The sequence below is a fragment of the Leucoraja erinacea genome, chromosome 29 (assembly GCF_028641065.1).
Source record: "Leucoraja erinacea ecotype New England chromosome 29, Leri_hhj_1, whole genome shotgun sequence".
Taxonomy (NCBI): domain Eukaryota; kingdom Metazoa; phylum Chordata; class Chondrichthyes; order Rajiformes; family Rajidae; genus Leucoraja; species Leucoraja erinaceus.
In genome coordinates, this window is record NC_073405.1 from 20,369,902 (window position 1) to 20,390,978 (window position 21,077).

Consider the following 21,077-nt stretch of genomic DNA (forward strand, 5'->3'; position numbering starts at 1 on the left):
TAGTCGTTCCAACTTTTGCTTTTGTGTTTTGGCAATTTCCTGGTCTTCACCTTCCTTTCTTTGGATCACCTTTCACCAATTATGCAGTTTATTCTAAGCTTCTGTAGAGCAATCATTTCTTTCTTTCAGAGAGATTAACACAAAAGTGACTGTTGGCTTTAGTGTCTCTCTCTCTCTCTCTTGCTCTTTGATATATAGATAGAGCTGCCTGTGGATCTTTGCGAGGAGACAGACGGTGGTATTATGACCTCCTCTAGGGTCCTGAGGATGGGGGTCCTTTCCAACCCGAGGTAAGGTATCATGACAAGACAGGAGTCAAAAGGAAATCAAGAGGAAGATTTATGCTTCCAAATCTATCTAAAGTAAACCATTAGCTAAATATGAAATGCAAAAAGCAACAATGATCCTGCAGATTTTAATCTTGCACAGTATTAGCTTCCTGGCTAAAGAACTAGAACATAGAACAGTACAGCACAGGAACAGGCCTTTCAGCCCACAATGTTTGTACCGAACTTGATGCCTAGCTATACCGATCTCATCTGACTGCACATGATCCCTATCCCTCTATTCACTGCACTTCCATGTTCCTATTTAAATGCCTCTTAAATACCACCATCGTATCTGCCTCCACCACCACCCCTGGCAATGTGTTCCAGGCCTGAACCACCCTCTGTGTAAACAAAACCTGCCCTGCACATTTCCATTAAACTTTCCCATTCTCTTCACAAGCCTCAGCACCATCACGTTCTCTGTCTCAGACTGCTGGGTTTATAAATATTTATTTTTTTGTCATGCTTGTTATTCTTTACAAAGAGTTATTTTTGACTTTAACCATAAAGTTGGAATGACCCCTTGAATAATCCAACTATTTTAGCGAGAATTAATGTGACAGCTTTGATGTGTGACTTCACAGATGGATATCAAACAGCTGCCAAAGCCACATCACACATGAAGTGGCCAGTCCAAAATATGTTACCATTAAATTTGTTTAAGAAAAGTAGGGGAAACATGAAAAAGTTGCCAGAGATTCACCAACGCAATGTGTTTACCTATAGTGACCTTTTACCTGAATTTCTTTAAAATCTTTATCGCATAGACTTTGTAATGGGTCAATAAAGTTCTGTTTGACTTCGATATCCAGGGAATCTTTAACCTCGGCCATTCGCTTCATTGATTCACCGACATCAAGGAGAGCCCCTCCTTAAAACAGAAAATTTAGACACAATAAGGAAACTGAAGATTTTAAAATTGAAAGGAACACTATTTCAGTGCATGACTAAACCAGTTCTAACCACGTATTTTAATGCTCTCCATCCTATTCTTTCTCACTTGGACTCCAAGTGGACTCCTTCAACATGTCATTATGCAATTTCTATGCATAATGCTGAAACATGAGTTGAACTGAGCCATGCTTTACCTAAACTTTATGTCCTTATTTGACTTGCGAGTGCATTTACCATCGGGAATGATTGCAACAACAATAAATGAGAGCCTGAATGAAAATTCCCATCTCTTCTGATGGGCTATTACCAACTTAATATTCCTACCACTACCAGCTAGGTTACTCAACATAACTTAAGAATCTGTCTTGACATAGTTCTTATCTATTAAATCTTAGTTTCCCCACCAAGTATCCCAAACTAGGACATCTGAATTTATATTAGAGTGAATGTTTAAGAAGGAACTGCCGATGCTGGAAAATTGAAGGTAGACAAAAATGCTGGAGAAACTCAGCCGGGGAGCCAGCATCTATGGAGCGAAGGAAATAGGCAATGTTTCGGGTCGAGACCCTTCTTCAGACCTCAACCCGAAACGTATATGTATATATATTAAAAGTTTAAAAATCCACAAATAAACAACATTAGGGTATAGCAGAAATAATTAAAAATTATTCCTTGCCCTTTTGTAACCTAACCCTTTGCCCTACAATCCCTCACTAAAATCAAGAGAGTCTCAGATGATATGTACAACCCAAGCAGCAATTCCCAATTGCAAAAATGTTGGAAATACTAGCAAGTTCAACTCAGCAGATGTAGTTTATTTGCAGTTCCCCAGCAGCAAGAATTGACAAGATAGTCTTCCAAAATTGTTAAGTCTCCAGCCTTTTTATTTGGCCATACACGTGGCTGGGAATACAGATGTTTCAACAGTAGCAGCTCTGAACACCTGCCGCTCCAAAGATAAAGATGAGGTACGAGCCAAAAAAATCAGCCCCTAACATGTTTTCCTTTAAAGGGTGATAGTAAATATATGTTGCCCTCTTTACCATTTTATTTCATTTCATCAAGCCAAAACAACAACCAGAAAATTGATGCTGGGTTTCATTCAAACCTTTGCAAAGACCAGTAGGTCAGAGTGCTTAACTTCCATGATTGTCATGCTACGAAGAATGCAGCGAGTTAACACAGGGGGAAGATGAACTAATTTTTAAGAACAACTTTGAGACAAATTCTAATGAACTGCACTACGAACTAGTTCTTGAATGAAGTATCTCCTCAAAAAACGTTTTTATTCCCCTACTTCATTTCATTGATGTCTCTTTGGATAAAGGTTTAGTAAACCAAAATTAACGACGGTCAACATTCTCAGCCAACTCTCCTTCAAGTACCACTCAAGTCATTGCAAATGCACATACGAATGGATTGAAAGTGGCATTTTCAGCCAAAAACAACCAAACAAATAAAAACACAATCATCCCTATTCTTTTACATGTCTCAAAAAACGTTCTGTATCAAGTCCCTGTGAAAATTCCAAATTGCCTCTGGGAAAAACTCCTTCTCAACCTTCCGTTCTCACTGATGGCAACGGATTTGCCTGACCGTAGCGGCTGGAATAGTCTGTTGCAGGGGTGGAAGAGCGATGAGCTCACAAATTGATTTTCCTAGCATAACATACTCTCTGCAGAGCCTTCTTGTCCTTGGCAGAAATTCCCGAACCAAAAACAAGATCTTTCCACCGCCGCTGCACTGGAGGATCCTCGGAGCATCTAAAATTGCCTTGGTCAGCCTCTGCAGCCTTCAAGGTGTAGTTCCCATGTCAAGAGATGTTACTCCCATTATTTCAAAACCCTATTTCAGGATCCCCATTTACCAAAGTGTACGTTTGATGATCCCTTCCTACCAAGATCCCTTCCAAATTTTTTCATGTTCAAGAGGAGGCTTCTCCAAGAGTGCTAGATCCTCCTCCGGTGGCCCTCTCATCATTGTTGAGGGTGTCATCAGCAAACTGGGTTTTGAATTGGAGCTGAACCACGAACACAGTCTGTTGATACTGTATTCAGCATTGTTAATTTAGCTCTGGATGCTACGTAAAAACAAAGTAAGTCATTTTTGACAAATAGGCTTTAGAGTTGTTCATTTATGACAGTTTTCAAACAGTAAGAATATCTGATAATTAACAATCTAAGTTTTCACATAGTAACATGATGCAATTTGAAGTCATAAGTTAGTTATTTTTACAAAAAAAAGAAATAAGCTTTTATTTTCTGGTGCTGCTAACTACTCATTCAAGAATCACGTAAAACCACCAACTAAATGAAATGCTAAATCCAATGCACAAATGATTATATGCCTATCCCTGACAACAATGAATACACCAGACAATTTTAAGACTCTAGCTTTGGGTAGTTAGTTGCATTATTGGTTCACAACACTGGGTCTCTCACATCAGGCAGAAACACCAGTGTAAACTTGTCATTTGCCAAATCCAGCTCACAGCATGGTCCAATTGCAAAACGGGGCCAGGCAAAGGCAATACTTAGAAAGCTTGTACGATTCACAAGAGGTTTAATGTTGGCAGTTCAAGGCCCCCACTTTAGTACCAGCATGCTGTATTGGCGCTCACCCCAGGGACAGGAACTGAACCCGGAGACAGGAACCCCCCGGAGCCAATCACCCCCATCACCCGTTCTTCCAGCGTAACCCACTCCCCCAACTCAACCCGGACTGAGCCCAGCGAGCCATTGGGTCCCTGTCACACGGGAGGCCTGGTCTTCCAACGCAACCCATTCCCAGACACAATATTGCACCACTAACCCGTAGCCCCCACGGCAGGCGTGGTCCCCCTACTGAAGCTGTTCCCGAACGCAAGATTCAGGAAACTACCCAGCCTCCCTCAGCACTGGACTTTAAAAAAAAATTGCAATTGTACTTCCCTGACATCTGTGAGATGGCATTGTGACATTGCTGCTGGAAAAAGGCTCTCTGTGAGAAGCGTTTTTTAGCTTTAAAAAAAAAACTATAATCGTTAATAACATGAAATATAGGATGAAATCTTAATTGGAGAGGTAAAATGTGAGTTAGAATATGTAAAAATTTAACCGCTAGCACGTAGCGTTCTGAGGGAAAAAACACATATACAGACAACACGCATACAGACAAGATGAGACTATTAGTATACAGATAAACAATATCTTTTTTATTCATCAGTCACTTGCACTTCTTCCTGAAGGTATCAACTTTGCTGTACCAGTTTCTCAGCTGCAGTTATATTAATATCCTGCAAATTCTGATGGTCAATTAGCTATTCACTTTCATCAGGCATTACATCCAGTATGATTTTGTTCCAACACAAAGTACAACCATTATTTGGATAGTAAATTCAAGGTGATGACATTCCAATTTGCAAGTGACATTAAAATAGTGGTATTTGTAAATTATTTTGATAAGCAAATGGAAGCTGAAGGAGATACAGACAAGAAAAGAAAACACATAAAAACACAGCTAATTGAAATCAATTTCAGTAAATAATGAGAGATATTTTGACAGAGGAGCAGCGTGAGAGAGTTCAGAAAATTTGAAACTCAGTGGATCAGGTAGCATGTCTCAATGTTTCAGATCGGGACCCATCTGAAGGGTCCCAACCCAAAATGTCGCCTATCCATGTTCTCCAGAGATGCTGCCTGACCCGCTGAGTTACTCCAGCACTTGTGCGGGGGTTTTAAACCACACTTTACTCAGATGAGGAATTTAAAAAATAAAACAAATAAAATCCTTATTATCTGGTTTATTCTTAACCTTTTAAACTGAAGGTCAACATTTTTGCTAAACCTGAACAGTGCTGGGGGCACATAATTAATGAGATACGTGGTAGTGGTCCTTCTCACCATGCAGGAATTCAAGAAATATATATTTTTAAATCATGTGAAAACATGAAATGCAGGATATCACGTCTAAACAGAATGAAAAATGACCAACCTACTGATAATATGATATTGTCTCGATATTAATAGCATGAAGATAAGAATTAAGATTCAAAGAGCACAGTCCTGTAAATGAGCTGGGAATAAGGGATCCAGTTGTCCAGGAAGCAGGAAGAGTTTGTAGAAAAGTACATTTTTGGCTGAGGAGGAACAGAGGTTATTGCAAATATTCACACTTAAATAGCTGAGGCATTTCACTCGGCAATGATGCTCTTCATGCAGAAAGCAATTAATGTCTGATCAATACCAATACATTGCACATGAATTGGACAGGAAGTTAGAGAGTTGTAATAGAATTGTTGGCATTACATCTTACCTGAAATGGCTTTTTTCTAACTAAATGGCAACTTCAAAAGTAAAAGATAAAACACTGGGGAAATCAAAAAGTAATTAACTTAGAACCATAGATCAATGACATTCCGATATTTCAAGAAGTGTTTACCTGGATTTGGTTGCAGGTACTCTGTGGTTTTTGTAAGGACATCAGCCACAGCTTTGCTGGTAATGTCCACTTTCTGAAACCAAGCAACCGGAAAAAATACCTGTTATTATTTCTCCAGAAGTCACAACAGATTTATCTGATAAACCAATAACATATCACTGAACAGTTAGCATTACTAAACTATTTATCTGCTTAACTGTACTAGTGCATTCATGCTCAGAGCTTTCTACAGAGCATATTGACCCAAAGTCTACAGTTCAAGGATCAAGAGAATCAAAGTATATAATTGTCATATGTACTGAAAACAGAACAATGAAGTTATTACTTACAGCAGCATAACAGGTTTATAAGCTCAGTACTCATAGATAATACAAACAAAAGTCCAATAAATGTTTTAAAAATACAGAACGAAAACCTGAAGTCCCAAGTTTGTAGTGTTCAAGAGCCCGATTGTTGTTGGGAATAAGCGGTTCCTAAACCTAGAGGTAATAGTTACAGACTCCGTCGATATCTTCTTCCCGATGGCAGGAGTGAGAGTGTGGCCAGGATGGTGAGGATCCTTGAGGATACTAGCTACCGTTTTGAAGCTGCGCCTAATATTGCAAGGTGGGTAGGTCAATAACCATGATGGGCCAGCCAGTGTCTACCACTTTTTGGAATCCCAGAATAGACACGAGGCATCCAGGCGATCACTGATTGTGTGGACTGCAAAATGCAATCTGATCCCGCCCGGGCCCACTGCGCACACGCGGAGAGACAGCGTCATTTTGCGTCGCTACTGCTTCACCGGCTTCTCCCAACTGCGCAGGTCGCAATTTTTTTCCCCCCAAATCATCCAGTGGGCAGGAACCAGAATTTCGGGTAAACGGCGACTGTGCTCCAAATTTTTTTGTCCCCTCGGGATTATTTCTTACTGTGGGGGAAATAAAGGGGGGTGCGAGCGCGCCCAACATACTTCCCTCTTCGGACGGCCATGATTACTCATAATTCATCCAGCAGTGGGGTTGTTGGCGAATTTAAGGATGGAGTTGACACTCTATCCGGGTACAGAGTCATGGGTACAGAGTAGAGCAGGAGACTGAAAACTCAGCCTCAAGGTGCCCCTGTGCTGATGTTTATCAAGGAGGAAGTGTTGCCAATTCATACCGATTGTGGTCTGTTGATGAGGAAGACAAGGATTCAGTTGCAAAGAGATGAGCAGAGGCCTAGTTCCTTGAATTTGGTAAGAAGTTTGAAGGACATGGTATTTAACACTGAGCTGTAGTCAAAGAACAACAGCCTGATATATGGAGAAACAAGGAACGTCAGGAGTCTGATGAAAGATCCTGACCCGAAAGTATGTTTTATTAATAAGCGAGTTCGGTATTACAAAAAACGCAAGAAATCGTGGGATTTGTCAAAGGTCATTCAGAATTTAAAAGGCGAAAGGGTTGCCTAGTAGCGGGGGAGAGCGGAGTGTAAGAGTGAGAGAGAGGGGGCAGATGCGAGTGGGAGACGGGGGAGAGACTGGACCGGTGGAGAGATGGTGGGGAGAGAGAGAGAGAAGGGGGTGAAAGACATACATGGGGAGACAAGAGAGAGAGGTTTTAGTTTGATAGACAACCACCGGTAAACCCATGGCTCGTTGCTTCTAGGATAGTCGAGAAAATGGCCTCAATTGAGAGAATGCAACTTCAGAACCCCCTCTTCTCGACCGCGTTGGAGATTTCTGCAGGCGCAAGGAACAAATGACCTAAAGTTTGCGCTGAGTGAACTGTGTTCTTACCATCCTTGTCGTACACTGGCGTTTTGTGAGAGTGGTTGGATCCCATCTTCAGCTCAGCCTGCGTCAGTCGCATTATCCGGACAGGCGGTGGGGGATCAGGAGCTGATGTGAGGCATCGGTAATGCTCTGGAATCCTAGCCGGCCGCCGCCGAGCAGCGGGATCGAGGAGTCAGCGCCCAACAAGTGAGCGGCCTGCGGTAGCTGGTGCCTCTCTGCACGCCGCTGGAAGAACTGACACCTTTACACCCCGGGCCTACTCCCAATTGATCAATTGAGGTATTAGGCAAATTGTAATGGATCCAGGTTATTACTAAGGTAGGGCATCTAAATCTAGCTAGTTAGAATTTAAATCACATCAATTTCATTTTGGAGTTTGAAGATAGTGTATAAAATTGCATTCAAAGGCTTGAGGATAAAAGCGTAGACTGATTCTCCGGATGCAGATAGTTTGCAAACTAGGCTGCTCAAGAAAGCAAGGGAGGAAATTACCATGGTCCTGACTATACTCTTCTGAACATCTACAGATTCAGGACCCGAGGATTGGAAAATTGCAAATGTTGCACTCTTGCCCAAAAAGTTATATAGACAAACTGACCAAATATAGACTAGTTAGTCCTGCTGCTATATTCTTAGTACCAGTGGTTTTATCTGCGTAGGCATAGATCCATTAATTCACCTACCCGTTCCATTTCTTTGAAGTCTTCATCAAGTTTGGTTCCTTCAGCACCACCCACCTTTTCGCTGACAAGCTATGAAGATAAAATAACAATGATGAAATTTCAAAATAAGAAATTACATTAGTTACATACAAGTTCGCACAATGTAGATCTTCATCTTTATCAGTTATCAGTACATTGGCAACTTTGTGACACTTAGTTTGTTTCCTTCACCTTCTTCTAACAGTTTTGAAAGTTTTTTTTTTACACATACAGGAACACTTAAAGCCCATCCCTAATCGCCTGTCAGAGTGGTAACCATTCTGAATTGCTGCAGACATTCTGGTACCTAAAATACCATTGAGTATTCGTTCCAAGGTTTAGGAACTGTAATACATTTAGATCAATGGAAACATATTTCCACGTCAGTTGCCAAGTGTTTAGTAAGGAAACAACGGAATATTTCCAGCATTTTCTATTTGGTTTCAGATTTCCAGTACCTGTACCATTTTTGATTAAAAACCAAACTTAGTAAGTTTGCTATATTTGGTAATTGGAATAAGTTAGAAAAAGGTTTGTCCTCTGCTGATCTTCAGAGTTCCAATAAATAAGTCAAGAGTGTTTTACTGTCAAACATACTGAAATGGAACAACAAAATTCTTACTTGCAGCAGCACATCTTTGTAAACACAGTACTATGGAGATAATATAATAAACAAAAAAAAGTTCAATTAAAAACCTAATATAGTGCAAAAACAAAGCAAAGCCCAAAGTCCCTAGTCCAACCAAAGCAGTGCAGAGTTAGTTGCTCATAATGTTCAATAGCCTGATGGTTGCTGGGAAGAAGCTGTTCCTGAAACTAGATGTTACAGTTTTCAGACTCCTATACCTTCTTCCCAATGGCAGGAGTGAAATGCGTGAAATAAAAATGCAAGTCGCTCATTCAGATATCCCTGCATTAAATGAAGAATAATTGATTTAAGGAATCAAAATGTTACTCAGCATTAACTTCCAGATGTTCAAGTACACTGGCATAATTATTATTAATCTCTGCATTTGTGGAGTGCTCAGATGGATTTTGTGATAGAAATTAAACTACTTGTGTAGATTGTAGACATGTCAAAGACAATTTAGGATTTCTTCAATCGTTGTGTTACCTTGTACCAAGCAAGAGATGTTGGTAACAAAAGGCATAATGGAGCCAACACTCAAATAATTCTATTTAAACGATATTTATTCTGTGAAAACCGTTGCAACTTTGATACAAAATAATTATTTCCTTGTTACTTACCTGATGGCAATAAAAAGGAGAGAAAACATTATTTCCAGCTTGATCAGGATTTTACAACCACAAAAGATAGACAAAATTGCTGGAGAAACGCAGCGGGTGCGGCAGCATCTATGGAGCGAAGGAAATAGGCAACGTTTCGGGCTGAAACGTTGCCTATTTCCTTCGCTCCATAGATGCTGCCGCACCCGCTGAGTTTCTCCAGCAATTTTGTCTACCTTCGATTCTCCAGCATCTGCAGTTCCTTCTTGAACATTTTACAACCACAAAACATGAGTGAAGACAATGAGCAGAAGACCTATCAGTGAAAACATACAAGGAATGCAGGCGACCATAGTATCAAAATGGTAAGCACAATGTATTTAGTTACTGCAATTACACAGTGGATGTATACTTCACATCTAATAATGCCAACGTGGTGGTTTCCATCATAGTTACAAGAGTAGAGAGACAAAAACTTCAAGCCACTTTTAAGTAACAGTGCACTGTTGGCTCGTGTTTCCGTTATCAAACAGCAAACCAAAATACACTATTTGCTTATCACAAGTAATGATCTCAGTGGCCATTTAACATTTCTTAAAACAGTGTATCAAATCAGCATCTTAATTCAGATATCATAATGTTTTATCATTTTTCAAAGATTTTTCACATATACGTTTCAAACAATTCTTTGTATAAATCTTTGCAGAATACAATTGCCATGTGAGGAGTGCCATGAAAGTTCACCTGACTGATTCCTTGGATGGCATGACTATTGTGTCACAAGAGATTGGGTTGAGTAGTCTGTATTCACTAGAGTTATGAAGAATGAGAGTGGATCTCATTAAAACATACAAACCTGTCAGATGACTTGATGCAGTGAGTGCGTTTCCCTGGTTGGGAAATCAGGAACAAGAGATCACAGTCTCAAGGATTAAAGCATTTAGGCCCACAATATTTTTGTTTCCTAAGAGGTCAATAAACCGTTCCACCAAAAAAGGCAGTGGAGACTGTTGTGTTCAAGAAGGAACTGCAGATGCTGGAAAATCGAAGGTACACAAAAATTCTGGAGAAACTCAGCAGGTGCAGCAGCATCTATGGAGCGAAGGAAATAGGCAACGTTGCGGGCCGAAACCCTTCTTCAGACCAGTGGAGACTGTTAATGATTAATCTAAAATTGTTTTAAACACAAATTATATCAGGGGGAGAGTATGAATATAGTTTTGAGGCAGAGGATTGATTATGGTTATACTGAATTTCAGAACAGGCATCAAGGCCAAATAGCCCATCCCTGCTACAATTCTCTATGATTTTATGTAACTTTTATAGCATTAAACTAGCGTTGCAAATTGTGAAATAAAAGCAGAAAATGCTGGGGTTACTACAGTGCTTTTATTTCTGAAGAAGATTAAACAGCCTTCAGAGTTGGAGTAATGATAAATCAAAAGTGAGAAGAGCTGAGAGAATAAAGAAAATGACTGTGATAGGGCTGATACCAAGGTTGTCCAGTTGTATCTAGAAGAAATATCATAGATCACCTATCTGAATGACTGGGAGTACAGGAAGATGAATGAGAGCAGATAGAGGGGGAAATGCATGATGGAACTTTGAGATACAAAGTACAGTGGCTTTTGGAAATCTGAATGAAAAGAAAATGCAAGAAATGCCCAAAAGATCAGGAAGGATCTATGGAGAGAGACACACTGTTACAGGTGAATGACCTTTCATTACAACTGCATAGCGTGAGGTATACTAATAATCTGCAAATGTTGATTGAGATATCAAGTAAAGAAAAGTTAATTTGAACCATATGAAAACGAAAGCAGGGTAGAAACTGGCAGCAAGGATAATGAAATCTGGGTTATCTATATGAAGCAATATCAATAGTCATCAATGTACTGGTAATAAATAAAAGAGGGGAGGAAGGGGTGTAGGGGAGCATGAGCAAGATTGAAACAAGTACTTTCACTTCATTCCACAAAAAGACACGTGTAGTTTAGGTGTACAGTTATTACCTCAGCCAATTCCAAGGAGAAGATTACCAAGACTTTGGTCAAAGATCACCAACTTACAGTTACTAATCTAAACATGAATAGTGGAAGCAGCAGCTCTCTAAAAACATGTTTAATACTACTAGAATAGGAGCAATGTTCAAGTTCAAGTGAGATTATTGTCATGTGTACCTGTATAGGACAATGAAATTCTTGCTTTGCTTAAGCATACAGAAAATAGTAGGCATTTACTACAAAACAGATAAATGTGTCCATATGCCATGATATAAATATATACACACATGAATAAATAAACTGATAAAGTGCAAATAGCAGAAAGTGGTTATTAATAATCAGAGTTTTGTCTGAGCCAGGTTTAATAGCCTGATGGCTGTGGGGAAGTAGCTATTCCTGAACCTGGTTGTTGCAGTCTTCAGGCTCCTGTAACTTCTACCTGAAGGTAGCAGGGAGATGAGAGTGTGGCCAGGATGGTGTGGGTCTTTGATGATACCGACAGCCTTTTTGAGGCAACGACCGCGATAAATATATTTCAAAATAGAGAAACTCCATTAATCTGGCATGGATCGGACTTTGGTAGTACTGGATTAGCAGATTAAACAGAAACAACATATACAGGTTTCAATGCCATAAAAAGCATGGTGGCACAGCAGCAGAGTTGCTGCCTTACAGTTCCAGGGACCCAGGCTTGATTCTGACTACGGCTGCTGTCTGTGTAGAGTTTGTACATTCTCCCCGTGACCATGTGGATTTTTTCCTGGGCACTCTGGTTTACTCCCACACTCTAAAGATGTACAGGTTTGTAGGTTAATTGATTTTGGTAAAAATTGTAAATTGTCTCTAGTATCTAGGATAGTTAGTGCTAGCACTATCACTGGATGGATCGATGGATCGAAGCACATGTTTTGGCTCTGTATCTCCAACCTAAATTAATTTAATAAAAGGCAATTATCACCTATCGAACGATCCAGGACCATAAAAGAAATGAGAAAAACTTGATAACGAATAACATTCAATCTTATTGAATAAGCCTTCAGACATCTAGAATACTGAGAAATATGTATCTTAATTTTCTTGTGAACATATATCCTAAATAACTAGCGAGCCCACAGATGCCTAGATAATAATATAATAATTAAGTACTTTTAGTTTGATTAGCATCAGGCGGCAACTCTGAATAACGGTTAAGAATTTACAGCAATCTCAAAATAATCCACAATAACCAGAAAGTTTGCAATAAGTGAAAGAGATAATAAAGGTGATAGATGGCATGCAATTTAGCACAAAATTCAAAGTGAACAAGGGAAGCAGAAATAAATACGGTTGGGGTAGGCTGTGTGGAACAGGCAGGTTATCTACACAAACATCCATGATCCACCAAAATTGTTAAGATCAGCAAAACTGCTAGTAAGGAAATGAAATACAAATGCAGACAAAAGGGAAAGATCAAGCCTCTCGACCAGACTTGCTAAGTAAACCAAAAAAACATTAAAATGGCAGATTTTGTTATTTCCTTTTCAGAATGGGAATTTACTGTGCTAGATAACAGACACTTCCTATCTGCAACAATGATGAGAAGCACATTTGGTAAAATGTTTTTTTTAAGGTATTGAGGGACAGAGATTTTAACAAGGTTAAAACTTGTGCAATTTCTATTTTTGCAAATGAAACAAGATATCCACTGCGCAAATCTACCCCAATAAAAAAATCAATTTAATTACCCCTCCATCTGCCACATCTCACTACCGTGCACTCCAAACTATAAAAGAAACAAAATAAATTATTTTTTTGCCATTGACAATATTCGCAAATACAAAGTGGATGGTTGCAAATAGATAACAATGGGGCATAAATCACCACGGCCTGCATTGCAACCTATTCAGGAATAAGGAATATTCTGTCTCGGATGTAGTTCGTAGCAGTTGATCAATATGCTGAACAACCAGAAGCTTCAGCTGTGAATGCAGGTTGAATTTTCTCTCCTTTCTAAATTCACAACAAATTAACTAGTTACAAAACTTTGGTCTGCTAAAATTGTGATGGATTTACCAACTTCCATTTTTGCTTGCAGGTGATGAATGTAGATTGGGAATTTGCTCGAGTAAATCAAACAAAAAAGTACACTTTAATTGCCATATTTCATTTTATAAATAACCATATACCATACTATTTAAATTTGTCGTATTTGGCTTGGATCAACACAAACCTACACATTTCAATCAGACATTTGACTGGAGCTTTCCTTCCCCCACCCCTACCCCACAGTGGAGTACACTGATCAAGTAGTGCTCTTGATACCAAAATTGGTCATGAGTATTTATAATTTAAAAAAACAGCAGCAATCTTTCTTCATGTCACGAACATGCATAACAGATCCTCCTATGCCACAAGCCACTTGTTATTGTGAAATGTTGGAAGGAAATGAGTCCCAAAACATATTTAGAGAAGGTGACAGAATCAGGCACCTCTGAGTTTTATGATGAAAAGTGACCCTACTATTTTTGTTTAAAAGTGTCCCTCAATATCTTTTAATTATCCCACATCATAGAACAAAAATTTCCCAAATACTTTCACTCAATTTCTGTTTACAACCAGTGATATTCAGTTTGAGACACAAAACAGAGGGATTTTTATTTGCAAGTATCCCCTTTCCCATCAGCTTCAGCATCCCCTTTCCCATCAGAACTGGCCCCTCCATCGACTCTTTTAAGTCAAGGCTAAAGACTTATCTATACTCCCAAGCCTTTCCTGACGTCCTCTGAGTATGGGCTACATGTATATAGTTTGTTTTGTTGTGATATTCTTATAACAAATGTAAAGCACTTTGGCCAACTAGAGTTGTTTTTTAAATGTGCTATATAAATAAATGTGACTTGACTTGACAAGTAAATCAACGCCTGCTTTGAACTCTCTTTAAGAGGCACGATGAGTTCTTTAGGCTCAATAGCAATGCAGGAGAAGAAAAATCACCTGGATATTTTGCACTCAATATTAATCCAGTGATGTGTTTGTGTTCATGTTTTTAGAGTACTTACTAACATAAACGTTCTTGCTTGTCATATCCATCCTATTGTATTACTCTATTCATTTTCACCCAGTTACGTGATGAATTGTGCTCAACAGTTTCAGTTAATATTATTATTTTATTGAAGCACGCCAAGGTCATTTATTCATGCTGGGTTAACAGGAGTTTCCTACAATGCTTGACAAAAGATAAATGATAATGTTTGGCCAGTTATCAGATTTAGCAGAAACCCACGCCATGTCCTCTAGGATATCCTGGTCATTAGTGTTAATGGAAGTCACATGGAGGATATCTGGTCAGTGATAAGCGTTCAAAAAATCACTATTCACTGTTTTTGGCCTATTGTCGCATACTTACAATTAAGAATAGCCCGCTTGCTACCAGCCACGATTTTTATCATGTCATAATGCCAATTTGTGCTGGGCATGTATCCACCATTTCTCGCACAAGAACATCTTTACTGCTGAGAATGCATAATGAAGCAGGCCACTAATAATCATCAGCAATAATGGCCACTTGGAGAAGGTATAAAAATGTCAACTGTTACCTCTTAAAATTATGATAATTATGGTTTTGGGTGTGTGAAATGCCCAGGACAGGACATTATTTTACATTTTTATAAATGATGCCCTTTTGCCAAGCTTAACCATGCATGATCTTTTTCCTATCTAAAACAAAATCATTGTTTCCTTCTGACACACTTTAACTCATCACTCCAACGAGGAGTCAAACAGAAAGAGTGTATAGGAACGGATTGCAAATGCTGGTTTATACCGAAGATAGATATAAAATGCTGGAGTGACAGCAAGCCAGGCAGTATCTCTGGAAAAAAACAATAGGTGACGTTTCGGGTTGGGTATGAAGCAGGATTCCAACCTGAAACATCAACTCTTCTTTTTCACCGGAGATACTGCCCCACCCGCTGAGTTGCGTCAACATTTTGTGTCTACCAAACAAAAAGAGTCAAGTGCCTTCTGGAACTATACACCATGACGAGTTACTATCTTTAGGGAAATGTGTGAAAAATAAGTTGAAACAAAACCTTTACATAATGAAATCATGTTACAATGACACTTTGAGGATGTAACCAGATAGGCTTTGGTCTACCTTGGTTTAAATGTATTCCTAATCATTCCCCCCCCCCCCCCCCCCCCCATCACTGGTTATTTTAATAGGATGAATCAGGAGCATTCTAATTTTAGGCAGGCATGCAAAGTTCAATCAAGGTACAGACTCCATCCCCACTGAATCTGCCCCATACATCTCAGTAGCAGAAGTCAAATTTGTTTTCATGAGAATAAATTCTCAAAAAGCATCCAGCCCGGATAAGTCCCTGGACGGATTCTGAAATCATGTGTCAGTCACCTGTCCACATTCTTTGCTGGCATGCTTTAATTGAGAGATACAGCACGGAAACAGGCCCTTCGGCCCAACGGGCCCGTGCCGACCAGCGACCCCGCACATTAACACTATCCTACACCCACTGGGGACAATTTTTACATTTACCAAGCCAATTAACCTAACAACCTGTACATGTTTAGAATGTGGGAGGAAACCGAAGATCTGGGAGAAAACCCATACAGGTCACGGGGAGAACGTACAGATAGCACCCGTAGTCGGGATCGAACCCGGGACTCCGGCGCTGCATTGGCTGTAAGGCAGCAACTCTACCTCTGCGCCACCGTGATGGCATCTTCAACTTCTCATCCCAATAATCTACTGTCCCCATCTGCTTCAAGGAAACTTCCATCATTCCAGTCCCCAAAATTAATGTGACTTGTCTGAGTGATGATCACCCAGTAGGTCTAATATTGAGCATAATAAAGTACTTTGAGAAACTGGTAATGGCACGCATTAGTGCCAGTTTCCTGGGCAATCTAGACCCCTTGCTATTTGCATAGAGCAAAGAAAAAGAAAAGGTCTGTAGAGGATGCCATCTCCCTTGTACTTCAGCTCTGGATCACCATGACAATATGAACACCCATGTAAGAATATTATTCCTTGAGTACAGCTCAGACTTCCAGGGCTCGAAATTAGCAGTTGCCCGGGTGTCATTGACCACACAAAGTGCCGCCGGGCAACCTAAACGGTGAGTCATTTTGCCCGGCTTGGCAACTTGGTTTATACCGAAGGTAGACACAAAAAACTGGAGTAACTCCACGAGTCAGGCAGCATCTCTGGAGGAAAACGAACGCGACGTTTCGTGTCAGCGACGACTGTCTTGCGGGGCAAAGATACTATGTGCGTGGGGATGAAGGGGCAAATGACGGGCCCCAAACAGCGGCAGCAGCAGCCGTGACTCCATCTCCTCCTCCCGCACCCCGCCCGCCCTGATAAGGGCCGCTGCTTGCATTTCAGCCGAGGCCTCCCCCTCCCTCCCTCCTCCCTGCCTCGGCGTGCGGGAGGGTTTGCACTTCTCCTCCATCCATCCTGTACTGATCCCCCATCCATCCTGTACTAATCCATGCATTCATCCCATACTGACCCACCCTCCATTTACCCTGCACCTTCCCCTCATTCATCCTGTAGTGATTCTCCATTCATCCTGCACAGACCCTCCGATCCACACTGTACTGACCCACCTCCCCCCATTCATCCTGCGCTGATGCTCCCCCCCCATCCATCCTGTACTGATCCTCCCATTCAAGAAGAATGGGGGAAACAGTCTGAAGAAGGGTCTCGACCCGAAACGTTGCCCATTTCCTTCGCTCCATAGATACTGCCTCACCCGCTGAGTTTCTCCAGCACTTTTGTCTACCCCCATCCATCCCGTACTGAACCCCCCCCCCCCCATTCAACACCACTGACATCCCCCGTGCTCTCCCCTCACAATTTTACCTACTCCAACCAACACGTACTAATTCACCTGCCTCAATCCATCCATTCTGCACCGACTGCCTTCTACCACCCCCCTCCCCCGCCATCTATCCACCCCGCACACACCCCTCCCTGACCCTATTGTGCTGGAAATGTTTATTTTAGTCCATAAAGATGGATTAATTACATTGTGAACACGTGAAACATTAAAACCGCAGTGTTCGACTGTCACTGCTGCCGTTGACACATTATTACAGAATTAGTTTTAACGGCAAATCAATGACTTAATATGGAGTATTAGTACTGCAGTTATTTAATGAGAAACATTCTCAACTATTTGTTGGATTTATCCAGGTTTTACTTCTACAATCGATCATATACATCACAAATTTGGTCAGGAGATATTTCAGTTGAAATTTTAACGTTAATTCTGAAGTGTAAATGGTGGAAAAAGCGTTTATCAATAATTTTATTTAAATCTGGTAATTACAAACTGGGTATCTTCATTGCTGTTCACAACACGTACATCTAATCTGAATGTCTGGTAATGTGGCGTCTTTACACGTTTAAATATATTACCAAAAGAACATTTGCTGCAGTTTTGTCCTTTGGCCATCTCTTTTCAGTTAGTGTAATGTTTAACCTGTCAGATGGGTATAGTTGGTTTTAACAGCTATTATTATAAAATGCCTATAGAAATTTCCTTGCAACCTGTATATTTTATTGTGGATAAATTATGTGGGAAGCGAGAGTGTTTCTGTACCAATAGCAATAACGACCCATGCTATGGCCATGTTATGGTAATTTTCGGTCCTTCACAGAAAACATACTTGCATCAATCTGTAGTGTGCATGGTTAAGCATATATGTTATCATGGTCCAGGATTTATTGACACAGGTTGATCATGCCCTGAATAATCCAACCACATTTTAGTTTGGAAGTGGAAAGAACTAATAGAAATTGCATTCATTGCAATGTGTAAAAGAGTTGAGATACTGTAATATAATTTTGGTGTATGTCATTGTGGGATATATCATGTCTTGATTGGTGAATGTTTAGTTTGTGACTTTATTTGAAGCAGAAATAATATGTGAATGCTTCATTGAGTATAATTCTGACTGGTAACTACGCACTTCATCCTAGCATATTATCGCACACGTCATGCAAACCGTCTTAAATGACCACCTAAGCTGTCATTTGGCAACCTAAAAAACTGCCAAGGTTGCCTGGCTGGCAACAGGGAAAAAATGTTATGCGAGAGCCCTGACTTCACCACCATAATGCTGAATAAGCTCATCTCTCCCTCCTGGATCTCAGCCTTGGGGCCACCACCTGCAACTGTCTTCTGGACTTCCTAACTGGCAGACCTCAAATGATTAGAACTGGCCAACACATTTGCTCTACCTGGACTTTCAAACCAGGTAGTCCTCGGGGGTTTTGTGCTCGATTCCTGTACGATTCCCGATACACCCATGACCATGTGAGTAGTCATTGGTGCAAACCTCTACGATTTTTAATGCAATAAAATTGTAATCAATATCTTAAGGAGCAATAAAAAGATGGAATTTAATTAAAAAGCTATGTTTTAAGATTTGATTCTAACTCATTTGAACATTAAATAAAATAGAAAATGCATGAACACTCATCAGTTCAGGATGTGCTGGTAGAAAGAAAAACAGTTAAGGTTCTTCGACAAAGACCCTTCACCAAAACTGGTTTTAATTTGTAAAGAGTGTTATGGGATGGATAAATAAGATAAGCAAGGTGCAAATCACATGGATTAATAGGCAAATCAAACTGCAATTATGCTTCTTTGCCTGTTATCTTTGTTGGTAATAATCGGGCTATCAGACTTTATTAATGGTAGAGAAAATCGGAGCCAATATCACAAAGCATGACATATAGCAGAAATGTCAGTTGGAGAGGGATGGAGAATAAAGTAGCAGGCAAGAGGAAGTACAAGGTTACTCCCGTGGACTGAAAGCTGATGCTCTGTAAAGTGATCAGCCAATCTGTATATGGTCTCTCCAAATCACTGGTTCACCTAGAAAGACTGAATCCCTGGATGGGGCGAAGGAAAGAAGCTTAAGGAAGGTGTTGCTCTCAGATTCTAATCCGTCTGACAAAGGGTCTCCAACACGAAACGTTAGCTTCACCCCTCCTTACACAGATACAACCTGACCTTCTGAATGTTTACTGCACTGGGTTTTTATTTTACATTTGCACAATTGGTAGTTCTGTTCATTTTCATTTGTTGAACAAATGTGTCCCAACTAGCTTTTCTTTAAAACAAATGCATTTCACATTGTATGGCAAAAGATATATTCAAATATTCACAAAGTGGATTGAATTGCAATTATTAATTCAGAATTTGTTAAGCTACTACCATCAGCAGTTGTATCATCAATGAAGATAAGTGAGCCAGTACTTTCAGCAACCATACATGCCCAGGCCATAACACCCCCACCACCATATTTCACAGATAAGGTAGTATGCTTTGGATCTTGGGCAGTTCCTTCTCTCCTCCATACTTTGCTCTTACCATCACTCTGATATAAGCTAATCTTCGTCTCATCTGTACACAAGACCCTTTTCCAGAACTGTGGTTGCTCTTTTAAGTACTTTTGGCAAACTGTAACCTGGCCATCTTATTTTTACGGCTAACCAGTGGTTTGCATCTTGCAGTGTAGCCTCTGTATTTCTGTTCAGGAAGTCTTCTGTGAACATGGTCATTGACAAATCCACACCCGAAGAGTGTTTCTGATCTGTCGGACAGGTGTTTGGGGATTTTTCTTTATTAATAATAATAATAATAATAATAATCTTTATTTATATAGCACTTTCCAACAAAACCAGTATTTGAACCAAAGTGCTTTACAGAGATTGATTAAATTAATTGAACAGATCAAATGTCTATAAATCCATAAAAACAAAAAAAAGAGAAAAAAGACACAGAACAGTACACTATAGAAATCAACAAGAAACGTCCCCCCACAGCAGAATTCACTGTGAGGGAAGGCACTAAAATTATCCAGTTCTCCCCCTCATAGTCCACCCGAGGTCGGGGTCTATATGTGGCCTCCTCAGCCAACTCGATGTTCTCAGGCCCTCTGCCGCGAAGCTGGATCATCGGCGTCGGGTGAACGATTCTTCAGCGGCCTCTGAAGCGGCATCAGCCTGAAGACTGCAGTGTCCAAAGTTCTCATTGGCCTGACCTGGCGAACTTTGCAGGCCCCGCGGTGTTTCCAGTAAGCTCACCAGCTGCTCTCTTTTTCGCGGCTTTGGACGCTCTGCAGCTTATTGATGTTCCCCGGTAAGGCATCGCCCGCTCCGATTGGTGTTGGTATCTGTACCTAAGCCGTTTGGCCCCGCAGTCCTGGCAGGAAACGCCGCTCCAGCGCTGCTCAAGCTCGACGGTAGGCCGCACAGAGAGGACAAAGAAGCGGTTCGGAAGAAAACCGCTTCTCCGACCAGGTAGGACTGGGATTTAAACATAATGGCCCCCCCCACCCACCTTTGACTTTCATTTTCACACTAAAAATAAAAATGCAGGAGGAGCGGCCATACACAACGGCGCATCACCCCCGCAGTCCGCCATCTTATAATAGAGAGAATTCTTCTGTCATCAGCTGTGGAGGTCTTCATTGGCCTGCCTGTCCCTTTGCGATTAGTAAGCTCACCAGTGCTCTCTTTCTGCTTATTGATGTTCCAAACAGTTGATTTTGGTAAGCCTAAGGTTTGGCTGATCTCTCAAACAGTTTTATTCTTGTTTCTCACTCATAATGGCTTCTTTGACTTTCATTGGCACAATTTTGGTCCTCATGTTGATAAACAGCAATAACAGGTAATTAAACACACCTGTAAAGCCATGTGTCCCAAACATTATGGTGCCCTGAA

General features: G+C 40.5%; 1 protein-coding gene across 1 annotated transcript in view; it reads right to left on the reverse strand.

The window, feature by feature from the left end:
- The window catches only part of LOC129711290 (endophilin-A2-like), a 69,575-nt gene that overhangs the window by 32,338 nt on the left and 16,160 nt on the right, over positions 1–21,077 (reverse strand). The window contains exons 2-4 of the mRNA XM_055658837.1: positions 8,088–8,156; positions 5,643–5,715; positions 1,067–1,200 (exon numbers count right to left, since the gene is read on the reverse strand). Of these exons, the coding sequence (XP_055514812.1) occupies positions 1,067–1,200; positions 5,643–5,715; positions 8,088–8,156 (276 nt within the window). The remainder of the gene's footprint in view (positions 1–1,066; positions 1,201–5,642; positions 5,716–8,087; positions 8,157–21,077) is intronic.